This window comes from Mustela lutreola, chromosome 15, assembly GCF_030435805.1.
Source record: "Mustela lutreola isolate mMusLut2 chromosome 15, mMusLut2.pri, whole genome shotgun sequence".
Classification (NCBI taxonomy): Eukaryota; Metazoa; Chordata; class Mammalia; order Carnivora; family Mustelidae; genus Mustela; species Mustela lutreola.
In genome coordinates this window covers 42,650,056-42,664,884 of record NC_081304.1, presented here as the reverse complement: position 1 = coordinate 42,664,884, position 14,829 = coordinate 42,650,056, and the positions used below count along the sequence as shown (strand labels likewise).

The following is a 14,829-nucleotide window of genomic DNA, read 5'->3' as shown; positions in this document are numbered from 1 at the left end:
GCGGGTTAGCCTCTGGGCTGCAGACACCCAAGGGCAAATCGACTCCGTCCCTCATCCCTGGATGTCTCCCTCCCTCGCCCCCCTCCTTCTCCTCCCCTTCTCCACTTCTGGGCCTCTTCCCGGTTGCCGACCCCGCACCTCGTCCGCACCCTAGCTCGGGGACCTGCAGGCAGACAGCGACGAGAGCCAGCGGGCCCTGCAGCAACTGAAGAAGAAGTGCCAACGGCTGACAGCCGAGCTGCAGGACACCAAGCTGCACCTGGAGGGCCAGCAGGTCCGCAACCACGAGCTGGAGAAGAAGCAGAGGAGGTGGGTGGGTCCCCTGCCCCGGACACACGAGACTTCCTGGGGGCCTCCCCCTCCAGGGAAGGGAGAAGGAAGGAGGGCCTGGATTTGGCCGCATGGTCCTGTGGCCTAGAATGGGAACAGGCCTCTCTCCTGACCTCCGAGGAGCCCTCAGGCCCTGACCCCACTGAAGGCCTGCTCAGGCCTCGGCTCTCGGACGCGTTCCCTGCAGCGTGTGCCCGTCACCCTGCCTGGGCCCAGCAAGGACAAAGCTCCCACCAGGCCCTGTGCAGAAAGCATCCTCACCCCTCCTTGCCCCTTGCCCCTTGCCCCCACCCAGCTCCCCACATCTCACTCGCCTCAGCCACACAGACAGACACACTCTCCTGACTAATGTTGTTGAACTACCGTGCCACTTCCATCTCATTATGGTAATGACACAAAGGAGGGGGGCAGCCCTCACAGGATCAGATCCAATCTAAATTAATTTCCCCGGCTGGGGATGGGAATGGGACGCCTTTATTAGCTACACTGGGGAACCCACACACCCTGGGAACAGCAGGGGGCCCCAGGGAGTGGGAAGAGCGCCTGGTTGCCCTCTGCAGGGGAGGGCTTCTTGGCAGAGGCCCCGGGTGCCTTCGTGAAGGGACAGCCCCACACCCACAACCCTGGGGGTGAGCGGGGCAGAGCTGAGTCCTTCCTGTGACCCCGAGTTACCCTCAGCTTCCTGGGCGCTCTGCTGTCCTCCCAACTGGGTCCCGCCAACGGTGAGGGGAGCTGGGAGATCTTATTCCTCCCTCCCAGCACTGTGCCTCTCTGCCTTTACCCCCTCTCCCGTTCACTAGAGGCGGTTCACCCTTAGTGGGACCCCTTCTCCCAAGCACCCCTGCCATGGCAGTGCCAGCCTGGCCTAGTTACCAACTCGCCGCACTCCCTGCTGGGCAACTTATTAGGTTTCATTTCAGCTGCCCGGAGTTTGCTTACCCTTTTTTTTTTTTTTTGATGTGGGGTTGGGTTGGGAGGGAGTCTTTCAGTATTTTCGAAGGGAACCTTATTAGCTATTCGGGGAAGGTGTTAAGAGGACTTTCAGCAATTTGCTCCTTATTTAGAGTCACTGGGCGGGGAAATAGGAGGCTGGGAGGTAGAGGAGCCAAGAAAGGGGCCAGCACCTGCAGGCTGGGCCTGGTGGGACAGCTGGCTTCTGTTGGCAGGGATGGGGTCCTGGGGGTGACATGGGTACTGCTGGGCCACATGGCCCTGGCCAGGGGCTGGCACTGAGAGGTGGGGGCTGGAGCTGGCTGCCACTCTGGAGTGGCCAAGTGGAACCATGGAAAGTGAGTTAGATGAGGCAACGGTGTCCCTTTCTATGTATCTCTGAGCCCACTCTGCCCTCACCCTGGTCCCTCATTCTTTGATCTGTGGAAACAGAAAAAGGTTAAGACAACAATGGAGAGCCTGTCTACCTCTTCCCTGGAGCAGCCTGTCCACTGCTTCCCCAGAAGCAGTCTGTGGTCCCCTCCTCAGCTCACCTAGTGTAAGGGCTCTTTAGACCACCTCAGTGAAATGCTCCCCATCCCAGAGCAGACGGCCAGCTGGGCCTCAATGGCCTGTGAGCCTGGGTGTCACCTCACCGCTGCCTCCCACTTCTGGGCTGTATAAGGAGGTCCCCTCTGCTTGCATCCTGTCTGCATCCGTGGCCCTGCTTCCTGGCAGCCTCTGGGTGCTGGAGACCCAGACTCTTCCCTGCCCTGGCAGGGTCACCTTGGCCGTCCCTGCTTCCTCACAGGTTCGACAGCGAGCTCTCGCAGGCTCATGAAGAGGCCCAGCGGGAGAAACTGCAGCGGGAGAAGTTGCAGCGGGAGAAGGACACGCTCCTCGCCGAGGCTTTCAGCCTGAAGCAGCAACTGGAGGTGCGTGGGCCACCCACCATCCCCCCGTCCCCACTCCCACCCCCAGACCAGAGCTGGTCCCAGGCCAGCCTCATCTTCTCTTTCGCTCCAGGAAAAAGACATGGACATTGCCGGATTCACCCAGAAGGTTGTCTCCCTGGAGGCCGAACTCCAGGACATTTCTTCCCAAGAGTCTAAAGATGAAGCCTCTCTGGCCAAGGTCAAGAAACAGCTCCGGGACCTGGAGGCCAAGGTCAAGGATCAGGAAGAGGAGCTGGATGAGCAGGCCGGGACCATCCAGATGCTGGAGCAGGTGCTGCAGAGTCTGCCCGAGGGGGGCCCCACCATTCCCACAGCAAACCTAGGGGGTAGCTGGAGTGGAGGGGGCGGCGGGGGAGGGCGAGTTCCCACGTGCAGTCAGTCCTTCGTTCCCTTACTCACAAAATGCTGAGGGAGCACCTGATCTTTGCCAGACACAGTGTGAAAATAATTAAGCTTTCGTCCTGCTTTGAATAAATCTTGATTGAGCTTTAGTATTGAGGGGTTCGGGATGCCCAGCAGCCAGAAGGCCACGTGCCCACCCGGCCTGCCGCTGAGCCACCATGTCAGTTCAGAGAGCTAGAGCCTGAAGGCCAGATGGAAAAGCTGCCCAACTGTCCTCATGTCTGGCAGCCTGCTCTGGGCCAGCATCAGACATCTAGTGAGGGGATTTGGCTTCTCTGGGGAAGCCGGCTGCCCCAGGAGCAAGGTGGGAGCTTGGGGAAGTGCGGGCAGAGAAACTCCCTGCCCCTGAGCTCAGGGAGACCCATCCTGCAGGGGGAAGGGGGCTGCTCAGGAACCCGGTTCCTCCCCCCACCCCCATCACCTCCAGGCCAAGCTACGTCTAGAGATGGAGATGGAGCGGATGAGACAGACCCATTCCAAGGAGGTGGAAAGTCGGGATGAGGAAGTAGAGGAGGCCCGGCAGTCATGTCAGAAGAAGGTAAGAGAGTGGGTACTCAGCGTGTCCAGGATGAACCCTGCCTCCCCCATCCCTGCTTTAAAGTAAGGGGCTTTCTGATTCCCTTCCTGAGCCACTCTATCATCCATTTCCATTCTGGACCTGAGATCCTGGCCTTGGCTGGGATGTGTGCCCTCAGGGACTATGGAGAAAGCTTGGTCCTTTGAGGGACGTACGCTCCCTGCTTTCTGGGCACTCAGCGAGGCTGACCTGGCCTGCCCACTCTGGAATAAAGCCTTCCACTCTGGCGTGGGGCTGCGGTGCACGGCCTGCCATCCCTCCTCCCCCTCCCAGGCTGCTTTGAAACCCTGGGAACTTCGAATTCGGGGTCTGACCCCTCTGGGATCTGCTCAGCCTGCCCCACAGTTTTCCCAGGGTCCGGGTGTGGTGGGGGGAGGTGGGGGAGAGATCCAGAAGGGAAGGGGCCCGGCTGGCACTGAACACTGAAGGGACTGCGGGGCCTCTGTCCCCACGGCCCTCCAGTTGAAGCAAATGGAAGTGCAGCTTGAGGAGGAGTACGAGGATAAGCAGAAGGTGCTGCGAGAGAAGCGGGAACTGGAGAGCAAGCTCGCCACACTGAGTGACCAGGTGAGCAGAGCCTGCTGGCCGGCGCAGCCTCAGCGAGGTGACTTTCAGGGATACATAGCTGGGCAGGGGGTGGGGGGGGGGGCAGGCTCTGTGGAGCTCATTGTCGGCACATGGAGGATGGGGTGGTTACCGCACAGAGCACACCCTGGCTTCTCTCACCGGCTGGCCTGAGCCCGGCACATCCTCCACTGCTGTGTGTCCGGGGGGCTCTAGAATAAGGTCAGGGGTGAAGAGTGGGCATGGGGAAGACAGGAAGAGGCTCTGTGGGGGAGGCCAGAGCCCCAGCTCCTGCCATGTGCCCAGGTGAGCCAGAGGGACCTGGAGTCCGAGAAGCGGCTCCGGAAGGACCTGAAGCGCACCAAGGCCCTGCTGGCGGATGCCCAGATCATGCTGGACCACCTGAAGAACAACGCCCCCAGCAAGAGGGAGATCGCCCAGCTGAAGAACCAGGTGCCTGGACAGAGTGGGGCTGGTCAGCTCCAAGGGGCAATCGCACGCCTGTAATTTTAGTTCTTTCTCTCCCGCCCTTCCCCTGCCAGGGATTCTTGAGTCCTTGAGAAGGAAGGTAATGGGAGGGGGAGAAGCCACTCATAGCTGTAGACTCCTAGGATCTGTGAGTTCTAGATAGCATGACCGCCAGGCCCCCGGATGGCGTGGATGGTCCCACACCTGCCATCCCTGCCCTGGGAGACACCCGTGCGTGCTGGCCCAACAGGCCAGGGCTGGGCTCCTTCTCCCCTGCAAGCCCCCCCCCCCAACCTTGTCCAGCGCCCCCTGCCCCTGGGGTCTGGCTGACATCTCTCCCTGGGGTGGGGACGGCTCTGTGTCCAGCTGGAGGAGTCCGAGTTCACCTGCGCCGCAGCCGTGAAAGCGAGGAAGGCCATGGAGGTGGAGATCGAAGACCTGCACCTACAGATTGATGACATCGCCAAAGCCAAGACGGCGGTGAGGAGCAGGGGGTGTAGGCCGGGCTGGGGGCGGGGGTGGCTGAGGGAAAGTAGAGTGGGGACAGACGGGGCCCTTCCCCAGCCCAATTCCTTGACGCCAGGGCCTTCTGCAGGGAAAGCGGGCCTCCCCTCCTTTGCCTCTCCCCACTCAAAGCAGAGGCCCAGGAAGGGGGGGGTGAGGTGGAAGAGGGAGCCAGCCAGGGCCCGTCTCCCTGTTTAACCACCTGCCTGTGGGAGCTTGGCCACAGGCCCCGACACCATAAATAAAGGCAGCTAATGTGGCTGAGGGATGTAAACAGGTGCCTGGAGATTAGCCGAAGCACCGATAAGAGGATGGGATGGCTCCGGTTCCCTCCCCTTCCCCTGGCCAGCCCACTGATGACAAGCCCAAGCGGCAGCTAATTAGAGCTCTTATTTAATGCTTCCCTTTTAATTCCCTACCTCTCCCGCGGCCCATCCATCGGCCGGGAATGCATTACCGGGATACGGGCACCAGTACCTCCTTGGGCAGGGAATGGGGCAGCAGGGAGGCTGGGCTTGGCTCTGGGCTCCACGGACCCCCCCATCTGGTCACCCGTCTGTTGAGGGATGCCAGTCTCCCGGGCTTGATTTATCTCTGTGACATTTGTGCTCCTCAGCAGTTTTCAGGTGAGTAATTCAAATTCTTTAATTGTGTTAAAAAAGGCTGTTATAAAATTACCATTTTATTTAAATCCGAGTTAATAAATTTCTTGGCGGAGGCTTCCCCAGCTCCCCACAGCCCGGTAACAAGATGGATGGGGCCGGGAAGGAGCCAACGCAGTCATTTTGGTTTGGAATTACAGGCTAATAGATTCATTCACTTCCTGAAGCTGCTGTTGGCTGTCTGCTCCCCTCCCCCCAGGAGTGGACTGACTGTGGGGCTAGAGGGCCTGGGAGCAAGCCGTCCCAGGGGAGATGCGAATCCAAGCCAAGGGACCCTCACACATTCGAGGGGTCCTTCCCCGAGACCTGAAGGGGGCAGAGTGCATGCAGGTTAAGGCACAGACTGCTAGGGCCAGGAGGATGGGTCATTTGTTCTGGGCAGACCTTTTCTGCCTTCTCATTAGCCTTTGAAGAGCTGCCAGGAAGCAGCTGTCATTTAGCTCAGGGTCCGCCTGTGCCGTGAAGACAGCCTTTCCTGTACTCCCTGAACGCCCCTGGGTCTGGACCCTGCTCCCCTGGCCGGTCTGGCTGCATGGTCACCCCCCCTCCTGTTGGAGGCAGCGTGGGGAAGTTCAGACTTGCCACCAGGTGCCATTAGGCACTCGAGGCCTCGTGCCCTCTGATCGGTCTTGCCTCCGTCCAGCTGGAGGAGCAGCTGAGCCGCCTTCAGCGTGAGAAGAATGAGATCCAGAGCCGGCTGGAGGAGGATCAGGAGGACATGAACGAGCTGATGAAGAAGCACAAGGCGGCTGTGGCTCAGGTGCCCCACCACGCCCCTCCCCACGGCGCCGTCCCCGTGGTCCTCTTCCAAGAGCCCGCACGCCCCTTGTCTTGGGAGCGGGCCCCAGCCCCGTACCTGGTGTGTGGCAAGCGGGGATTTGTGTTCCCGGGGCAGCCCACGTCAATGCTCACTCCTTTTTCCCAGGCCTCGCGGGACTTAGCACAGATGAACGATCTCCAGGCCCAGCTAGAAGAAGCCAACAAGGAGAAGCAGGAGCTGCAGGAGAAGGTGGGGACCAGGGTCTCCCTTGGTAAAAAGAGGGTGCAGGATGGCTGTATGTGCGGACAAGCCCCCAAGCTCACAGTATAATAGGCGCTCCTCTCGCTCATCAGTAATCCACGGAGCAGCGTCTATGCGTGTGGAGGCCTAGGCTCCAAGCCAAAGGACCGTAGTAGACATTTTGGCTTTAGCTGCCTTATTTCACATTTCTATTCCCTCTCTGGTCCTTGGCTTTTCCCTTTCTCTCCAAAGAGCAAAATCTGTCAGCATTGGGCTAGGTGGAGCATGCCTCTGGCTCGGGCCCCATCCTTCCCCCTCCCCTGGGCACCCATCCCTCCCTGCCTCAGCCTTCTGGTCAGCATGGTGATGGTGTGGGGCCCAGACTCTGCGCCCTCCCTTCAGGGCTCAGTTCCTGCTTCTCTTCCTGCCCCTGCCCCCAGCTCCAAGCCCTCCAGAGCCAAGTGGAGTTCCTAGAACAATCCATGGTGGACAAGTCCCTGGTGAGCAGGCAGGAGGCTAAGATCCGAGAGCTGGAGACCCGCCTGGAGTTCGAGAGGACCCAAGTGAAGAGGCTGGAGGTGGGTGCACCCCCGTCCTGGCCCGCAGCCCAGAGCAGGGCCGGGCCGTCTCGGCGGCTGGAGCCACGCATGCTCCGCAGCCCTGGGCAGGCCACGGCTGCTCCTCGGAGGCTCCTGCCAGGCTGCCAGGCCAGCTGACGGGGCGGGTGCCTCCCCCCCAACCCACCCGCCTGCCCCTCCTGCTCTCTGGGCACCGCGGAGCCAGCCTGCTTTACATTCTGTTTCCGTGCTTGCTTTCTGCCAAGGGACCAGAGCAGCTTAGCTTTTTGTCTTCATATTTTCCTCTACCATGAGCTCCCCCCACCGGTCCCCTCACTCGCTCTCCGGCAGGGTCATAAATATGCAGTGGATGGCGCCACTTCTGTGAGGGCTGAAGTCTGTTCCCTCATCTCACCGCTCGCGTGCTCTCTCTCCTTTCCCGTTTTTATTGCCTTTTTCCCTCAGTTCTTCCCACCCTTCCTGTCTCTGCTTTTTCTCCTCTCTCCTTGCTTGTCTCCACGTCTGCCCCCTTCTTTCCTGTCCCTTTGCGTGTCTTCGCACCCACTCCGCACTCCTTCCTTTCTCCCCCTCCCCTCCCTCCTCCCCTCCTTCCTCTCCCTCTGCTCCTCATTCTTGCCTTTGACCCTTCTCCCGTTCTGCTCGCCCCTCTTCTGCTCCGTCTCGCTCTTCCTTTCGCCAGCAATCTCTGTGCTCCACATGCAGTCCGCTCGTTTCCAGGCCCCTGAAACCAGCACGCCCAGCCCCGCCCTCTCCGGTAGAGCAGGTAGGAAGCACAAGGCAGGCAGAATTGTCTCCAGTGAACGCTTCTCTTGCCCTGTTTTTAAGTTCTCCTCCCACTCGAGCTTGTACGCGTGTCTAAGCACAGACAGTTCTCCGTGAGAACTCTGTTCATGGGTGTGCGCACTGAGGAGCGTCTCTGCCTCCTCCCCAGCAGCCCCTGGGGCCGCCGAGCAGACACGAGGGTAGGGATGGGAACAGGTGACTATGGGGCTGGCAGCAGGCATTGAGAGGGCATTCGTCCCCTTGACGTGGGAAGAGAATACGGCAGAACCTCCCAAGGCAAAGTCCCAGTCCTCAGGAGAGCCAGGGAGAGTTGGGAGGCTTAGTCATGTTCCTGTTCCGCCCACCACAACCCAGAATGATCGGTAATATATATTGCCATCCCCATTTTGCATGCAGGAAGGGGTAAGGAGATTGCCTTTGGTCACAGAGCTGTCCAGGGGCTGAAGAAGCTATTGGTCTGGTGGCTCTGGGGCAGATCTGTGCACTTGTCTCCTTTTCTTTTGGGCCTCAGACCCTTTCCTCAGCCCTGTCTCTGTATCCTTCTGCCTGGAAAGGCAGTATTGTCCCTGAGACACACAGGATCTTAAATACAAATGGCCCTTAGAGATGGCATAGTCTAGTGCCATTATCTTAGCCACACAGAGGCTGGGGGTCCCCGAGGTGGAGATCCCACAGCCAGTCGGTGGTCAAACCCAAAACAGGTCCTTCTCTCACACCCTACCCCAGCCTCTAGGTCAATTTTTTGCCTACGGCCTGGTAAGGAAAAATGTATTCCATGTTTCCGGAGGAAGAGAGATGCATCAGGCTTAAAGGGATGGCTGTGTGCTTAGAATCTGATGACTCTTTAGTCTCCTAATCCAGGAACTCTCGACGAACCAATTACCTCCAAACAAGAGATCTAGCTTCCAGAGCTGCTGGGTTCAGGGTCTCTGAGGGAAGTGGGGCTGACAGTGGAGGCCCCACACTTGGCGTCAGGATGGGTAGGCCCAGGCTCTAGCCAGGGCACTGCTCCAGCCATGGGAGTAAAAATGATGATGGTGACGGTGATGGCACCTTTCATCGTCCCAGTCGCCTTCACGTACCTGACCTTATTCAGTCTTTAAAAGACCCTGAGGGATGGGCGCCTGAGTGGCTCAGTCGGTTAAGCATCTGCCTTTGGCTCAGGTCATGATCCTGGGGTCCTGGGATCGGGCCCTGTGTGGGGCTCCCTGCTCAGCAGAGAGTATGCTTCCCTCTCTCTCTCCCCGCCCCCCCCACTCTGCCCCTCCCCCCACTGCTTGTTTTCTCTCTCTCAAATGAATTAATAAAACCTTTAAAAAAAAAAGATCCTGAGGGAATAGGTGTTATTCTCCCATTTATCAGAAAGGCAAAGGAAGCCTCTTCGGAGGGCTTTAGTTCTTGCCCACCTACCAATGAGTGGTGTGGTGCCAGAGCCGGATCCCAGTCCTCCGGACTCTGGAGCTCAGAGCCAGAGCCACACCCGTGTCCGAGCCTAGCTGATGGGCCTGTCTTCCCCGCCTCCCTGTCCAGAGCCTGGCCAGCCGGCTCAAGGAGAACATGGAGAAGCTGACAGAGGAGCGCGACCAGCGCACTGCCGCCGAGAACCGGGAGAAGGAGCAGAACAAGAGGCTCCAGCGGCAGCTCCGGGACACCAAGGAGGAGATGGGCGAGCTCGCCAGGAAGGAGGCCGAGGCAAGCCGCAAGAAGCACGAACTGGTAATGCCCCCCACCCACAGGGCCCTGAGCACAAGGCCAGCTGAGTGGCTGTATGCACACACATCCCCCGGGCGGGTGTGGGGGGGTGGGCCATAAAGAAACCAGAGTTGAGATCATTGGAAGGAGGAGGAACATGTCCAGGAAGTCCCAAAGGCAGGCTAGGGGGCCAAGGGTGGGGTACCCCAGTGTCCATCAGGCGAACCCAGTCCACGGAGCTCATGCCTGGCTGGGAGAGACTTAAAGCGGGCTTTTTCTGGAGCACCTGGACGAGAGACTAGCCCTCCTGGTGAACTGGACTACCCACTCTGCTTCTTAGGAGATGGATCTGGAGAGCCTAGAGGCGGCTAACCAAAGCCTGCAGGCCGATCTAAAACTGGCATTCAAGCGCATTGGGGACCTACAGGCCGCCATCGAAGATGAGATGGAGAGTGACGAGAATGAGGACCTCATCACCAGGTGAGGGGGCCTCTGTGGCCGCAGCGGCCCGCCCCAAGGCCCTCTGACCACCTCTGGGTCAGGCCACAAGGTGGAACAGCTGCCACCTCTGTCTCCCTACCACTGAGTCACCAGCCCACCTTCCCCGCATCGCCAGACCCCAGCACGGACCCCATCCCGTAGCAACCAAAGGCAGGACGGGTGCCACCTGGGTGAGACATCTGCCCTCCCCCCCCCCCCCCCCCGTCTGTGCTCCCTCCCCAGGCCTCACGGAAACCTGGCTCTCCTGCTCTGCCTGTCCACAATGAGTTATTCCCCCGTTTAGCTGCATTTCCGATGGTGCCTGCCCCACTCTGGGGAAAGCAGAGATTTAAAGCCTGTGGTGCCTTGTTACCGTGCCAGAGATTTTCTCTCATAAAACCCACCCAGGGAATGGTTCAGGAGAGAGAGAGAGAGAGATTTGTAGTCTGAGGCTGATGAAGAAGCACAAGGCAGGTAGATCTGCAGCTCTGCAGGGTGGGGGTCGGGCCCTGGAGAAGCTCCCAAGGCTGCCTTGGGCAGAACCCTGGCCCCCAGACCTGCCCCCTTCCTGGGTGAGCACCAGTGCCCCATCCTGCAGGCAGAGGGAACCTGCTGGTTTCCAGGACAGGAGAACAGTGCCCCAGGGCAACCCAGCAAGTGAGCAGCATCACTCACCCTGCCCCCCAACTGGTCTCCACCAGTCAGAGGCATCTCTTGCTGAAGAAAAAGGGGTCCTCAGTGGAAAGGTCCACCTTGGTTTGCTCCCTGGTGATCTCCCTTGCCCACCATTTTCTTTCTGTTTCCAGTTTGCAGGACATGGTGACAAAGTATCAGAAAAGAAAGAATAAACCGTGAGGACTGGAGCGCATGCGCTCTCTGCCTCTCCGTGGTGTCTAACCGCCCCTAACACTGGCTCCCCACCCAGGGCCCCTGCTGCATGGACACAGCCTCTCACACCTCCTCCAAGCTGGCCTCACGCTAACACTGCTAACTCTGTCCTGAGGCGGGGCGAGGCGAAGGGACGGGCCCTGCACTGGGGGTAGAGGACAGGCCACGAGGTGCACTCCCGCAGGAAGATTTACAGCCTGGGTGGGCAGGATGGGGGGCTCCCACAGAGAAGAGCGTTCGGCCTCAGTCTGCCTTCCTGAGCTCCAGCCTTCTTCTCCCTCAGAAAGCAGATGTAGCTGCCTCCCCGGCCTATTTTGCTGGGGGAAAGTCTGATTGGGCTGGACTGGTCCACACCCTGGGGCTCCTTTGGAGCCTGTGCCACCCCCGAAAAAAGTGGATAGGTTTCATTTTGGAAGGGCCCACCACCTCCCTGTAGCAGACAAGGGTACGAGGTGTGGGGCGACGTCTAGCAGTTTCTTGTTTGCAGAAGGCATCCAGCCAGCTCCTCACGGGCTGCTTCCCCATAGCAGGAGAAAGGAACCTAGCCAGATGTGTTCACCTTGCTCCCTGCAGGCACACTGGCAGAGGAGCCCCCCCTTCCCCGCACTGGGCGTTTGCGCTGGTGCTTCCTGTCAGGTGACGGGGAGCCCAGGAGATCTGCCCTCACCCTCCTATTCCTGCTTTCTGAGTGGGAGCGGGATAGCGGGAGCAGACGCGCGGGCCTTGAGGCCGATCAGAGTGATCCTCTGTCAAGTTCGTCAGGGCTGTTTGTTTGGAGGTGTGCTTTTTGTTGTTGTTGTTTTTTACCGTGGTATTGGCTTTCCTCCCCCGACTCTCTCTTGCCTGGCAGGCCTCCTCCCCTGGCCGGGATGTGCTGGCGGCGGTGCCCAGGAGTCCGTGAGCGCTAATGATAAATGTAATAGTGTGTAACAGTGATAGAGGGCCGCTGGAGCCCGGTTGTCACACACAATTAATATCCCCCGCCATCCTGTCTCCGTTTGTTTGTTCCCCCGCGATTTGGCTCCCAGTTAACTAATAGCACATGAGCCTGGACATAAATTGTATTTGACTCGGGGTTTAATTCCGACCATTTAAAATTTCAACTGCCCCCTGAGCCCGCCTGCCCCTGGAGTTTGTTCACGGGCCTGATTATTTAAGGAAAAGAGCCTAAGCATCATCTATAGGCTTGACACTAAAGGGAAGGCGAGGGCAGGCCGGGCGGTGTCTCCACCCATTCATGCTCTGAAGGGAAGGAGGAGAATTTGTATTCTGGGTCCACAGCTGCCTGTCCCCTGTGTGTTCCAGCCTTGCCATCCTTGGGCTGGAGGAGCTTCGAGGGCTGATAAAATGCGCATTTAAGATCATCTTCTAAACCATTGCTAGGCAGGGGCACACGCGTGCGCGCGCACTCACATACACACCCAGTGTGCACTCACGCAGGCGCACTGGGGCGTGCAGTCCTCGCCACAGTCCCACTGCTGGCCGAGGTGGTGTGGCTCCGTGCTCAGCCGCTCTGGGCCCCAGCGCCAAGTTATCGAGCGAGCGAGTAAAGCGGGCAGAAAAATAATGTTTCGATTTACTTAGAGATACAGTTGTTATTGCCATAACCTTAATGAAAGCAGTAAACAGTGCAGTATTAAGGGAGATTTATACAGAAACACTTTTAACATGTAGACATAGATTTTGCGATGCACACAGAACCTCCTTTCTAAAGGCAATCAATATGGTTATGAACGGTGGTGATAAATTACAGGTTCTGAAGCTGGAGAAGGAGGTTTTTTGCGTGGGTGTATAAATCAGGTGGTGCTGGCGTTCTGTGGGGCCTGTGTACCATAGTAAATCTGCCGGGCTCGGACAGGCACGGGGCTTACATTAGTGGTTTCGGGGCTGTCTGCTAAACTCCTGTTTACCCGGGGTATCAGCCAGCCTCATCTTTGTTATAATTCTGTTTTTGATGGAAGCCCATAAAATATGCCTCTTTGTTCCCCTCCCAATGGGTCATGCTCTCTCACGGTCTCCAGAATGGAGTCTGGCAGTTTCCTCTGTGTGTGTGTGTGTGTGTGTGTGTGTGTGAGAGAGAGAGAGAGAGAGAGAGAGACAGACAGACAGAGACAGAGAGACAGAACACACTTGCATGCACAAACACGCACGCGTGCCTGTGTGGCTGTTTATTCAAGAACATAATTCAGGAATGGGGCTGCTCCTGTTGACACAGATGAAAGGAATATATATCAAGGAGAAATCCTTAGCATCTCCTTAGCAGGGGAATGTGGGAGCAGACGTTTTGCAGAATTCTAGAACATTCTCACTCAGAAGCTGTCCCTAAGCCCCTGCTGCTTTGTAAAGGAGTCACCGTGACTCCAGCCTCCGATTCTCACTCCTTTGGGCATTTCTGCCAGTAGAGAGGGCTCAGGCCAGCTTGGCGAGATGCACAACTAGGAAGCGAGAGCAGGAGGCTGCCTGAGGGAGGGAAGAGGAGACTGATCCATTGTCTGGGACTTTGTGAGGGCTCAGGTGGATCTCCAGGACACAGTTTGAATCCCAGAGCCATTGCCAGCACCTCGGGAAATGGCGGATGCCCCCTCTTCATCCTTCTCTGTTTCCTAAGGGTCGGGGACGTCACAGGATGGGATGGGTCTGAGATCTGGCCAGCCCCGCTCAGGTGTGCCACTGTCAGCTGAGCCAGGAGGCGTCCGGTTCACCCTAATCTGAAGGCATAATGATGCCTTTCTCTTCCCCGCCCCATGGCCTGCAATCTGGCTCTGATGGTGAAGGCGTGGGAAATGGCCGCAGTTGTGGCCACGTTTCTGGGAGTGGGCAGACAAGAAACGGAATAGGCCTCAGCAAGTAGCTATAGGGCCTCGGACTCCTCTCTTTAACCAGTGGCCGTTTAGCTGGAACTCATAAATGGACAGTTTCCCTGTCATCCTCACTGGAAGCGTTTGGCTCCATAGCAGTCTGTCTCCACAAGTAGAATGGGAGGTCCTCCATGCTCCTCAGGGTCCTCTTGGTGGCTGTCCTGTGTGTGGCCTGCTGAGCGGGGCAGGGTCCTCGTGAATGGGGCGCCCCATCTAACCTCCCCGTTCTGCTCCCTGACTCACTGATGTGCACGCCATCCTGCCCCCCCCCACTCCAGGCCAAACCGTGGCCCCTTCAGCGCACCCCACTGGGCCGTGGCTTAGCCCTTCCTCCCTCGTCTCTCCTACCTTTCTGCTCCTCATCCCACAGCGAGGGGGACTCAGATGTGGACTCGGAGCTGGAGGACCGCGTTGACGGAGTCAAGTCATGGTTGTCGAAAAACAAGGGGCCTTCCAAGGCAGCTTCTGATGACGGCAGCTTGAAGAGTTCCAGGTGAGTACATGGCCTTGAGCTGGGAGGGAAAAGCTACCTCATAAGCCAAGAATAAAGTAGCAGTGCCTCGGTCCAGGAGGGGCCAGGCCTCTGGTACCAGCCTCTCGGCCTGGCACGCGTACACGGAGCCTGGGCATGTCCCCAGCATGTGGAATGAGCACAGGAGGCTTGGGGTCTGTGCACCCTTATTTTTCCTAGGTAACGGTTTCCTACCAGGCTCAGGCCTTTGGTTTGCTGTAGGTTTGACTTCATCCCCATTTATTCATTCAACAAATAGTGGTTGAACCACCAGAAAGTTTGGGCCCCAGAATCAAGATGGGAATGGGGCATAAGGAGTGTCTGGACCCCATGACCCTCAACAGGACTGTCTCAGGCCAGTTCTGGATCTCTGAAATCTTAACAGGACTAGCAGCAGAAAAGGCACCGGTTCCCCTGACTTGCTTATCACAGCCACATTTCTCTTCCTGTCCCCATTCTCTCCTTCCTCTGATCTTTTCACCATGTCCCCTCCCCACTCCACCCCCGTGCTTCCTGCTCACACCTGTCCACTGGAGGAACTCCTTCCCCTCCTGTCCAGCCAAGTCAGTCCAGCTCCCCCTGGAATCTAGCTCCCCAGTCCCCATCCCTCACTTCCCGGCCAGCATGGCAGCAGAAAGGGTAATCC

The 14,829-nt window shown here is 58.3% G+C and overlaps 1 protein-coding gene across 14 annotated transcripts in view; it reads left to right on the top strand.

Moving 5' to 3' along the window:
• Positions 1-14,829, top strand: part of MYO18A (myosin XVIIIA) — a 94,002-nt gene that overhangs the window by 72,102 nt on the left and 7,071 nt on the right. For 10 of the 14 annotated variants that reach the window (XM_059149909.1, XM_059149911.1, XM_059149899.1 and 7 more), the window contains 14 exons: positions 155-309; positions 2,072-2,195; positions 2,287-2,487; positions 3,046-3,156; positions 3,658-3,762; positions 4,066-4,212; positions 4,594-4,707; positions 6,037-6,153; positions 6,319-6,402; positions 6,834-6,971; positions 9,285-9,470; positions 9,787-9,926; positions 10,733-10,777; positions 14,043-14,165. In XM_059149909.1, coding sequence (XP_059005892.1) covers positions 155-309; positions 2,072-2,195; positions 2,287-2,487; positions 3,046-3,156; positions 3,658-3,762; positions 4,066-4,212; positions 4,594-4,707; positions 6,037-6,153; positions 6,319-6,402; positions 6,834-6,971; positions 9,285-9,470; positions 9,787-9,926; positions 10,733-10,777; positions 14,043-14,165 — 1,790 coding nt within the window. The remainder of the gene's footprint in view (positions 1-154; positions 310-2,071; positions 2,196-2,286; positions 2,488-3,045; positions 3,157-3,657; positions 3,763-4,065; positions 4,213-4,593; positions 4,708-6,036; positions 6,154-6,318; positions 6,403-6,833; positions 6,972-9,284; positions 9,471-9,786; positions 9,927-10,732; positions 10,778-14,042; positions 14,166-14,829) is intronic. The other 4 variants (XM_059149910.1, XM_059149913.1, XM_059149914.1 and 1 more) reach the window with 1 other exon arrangement.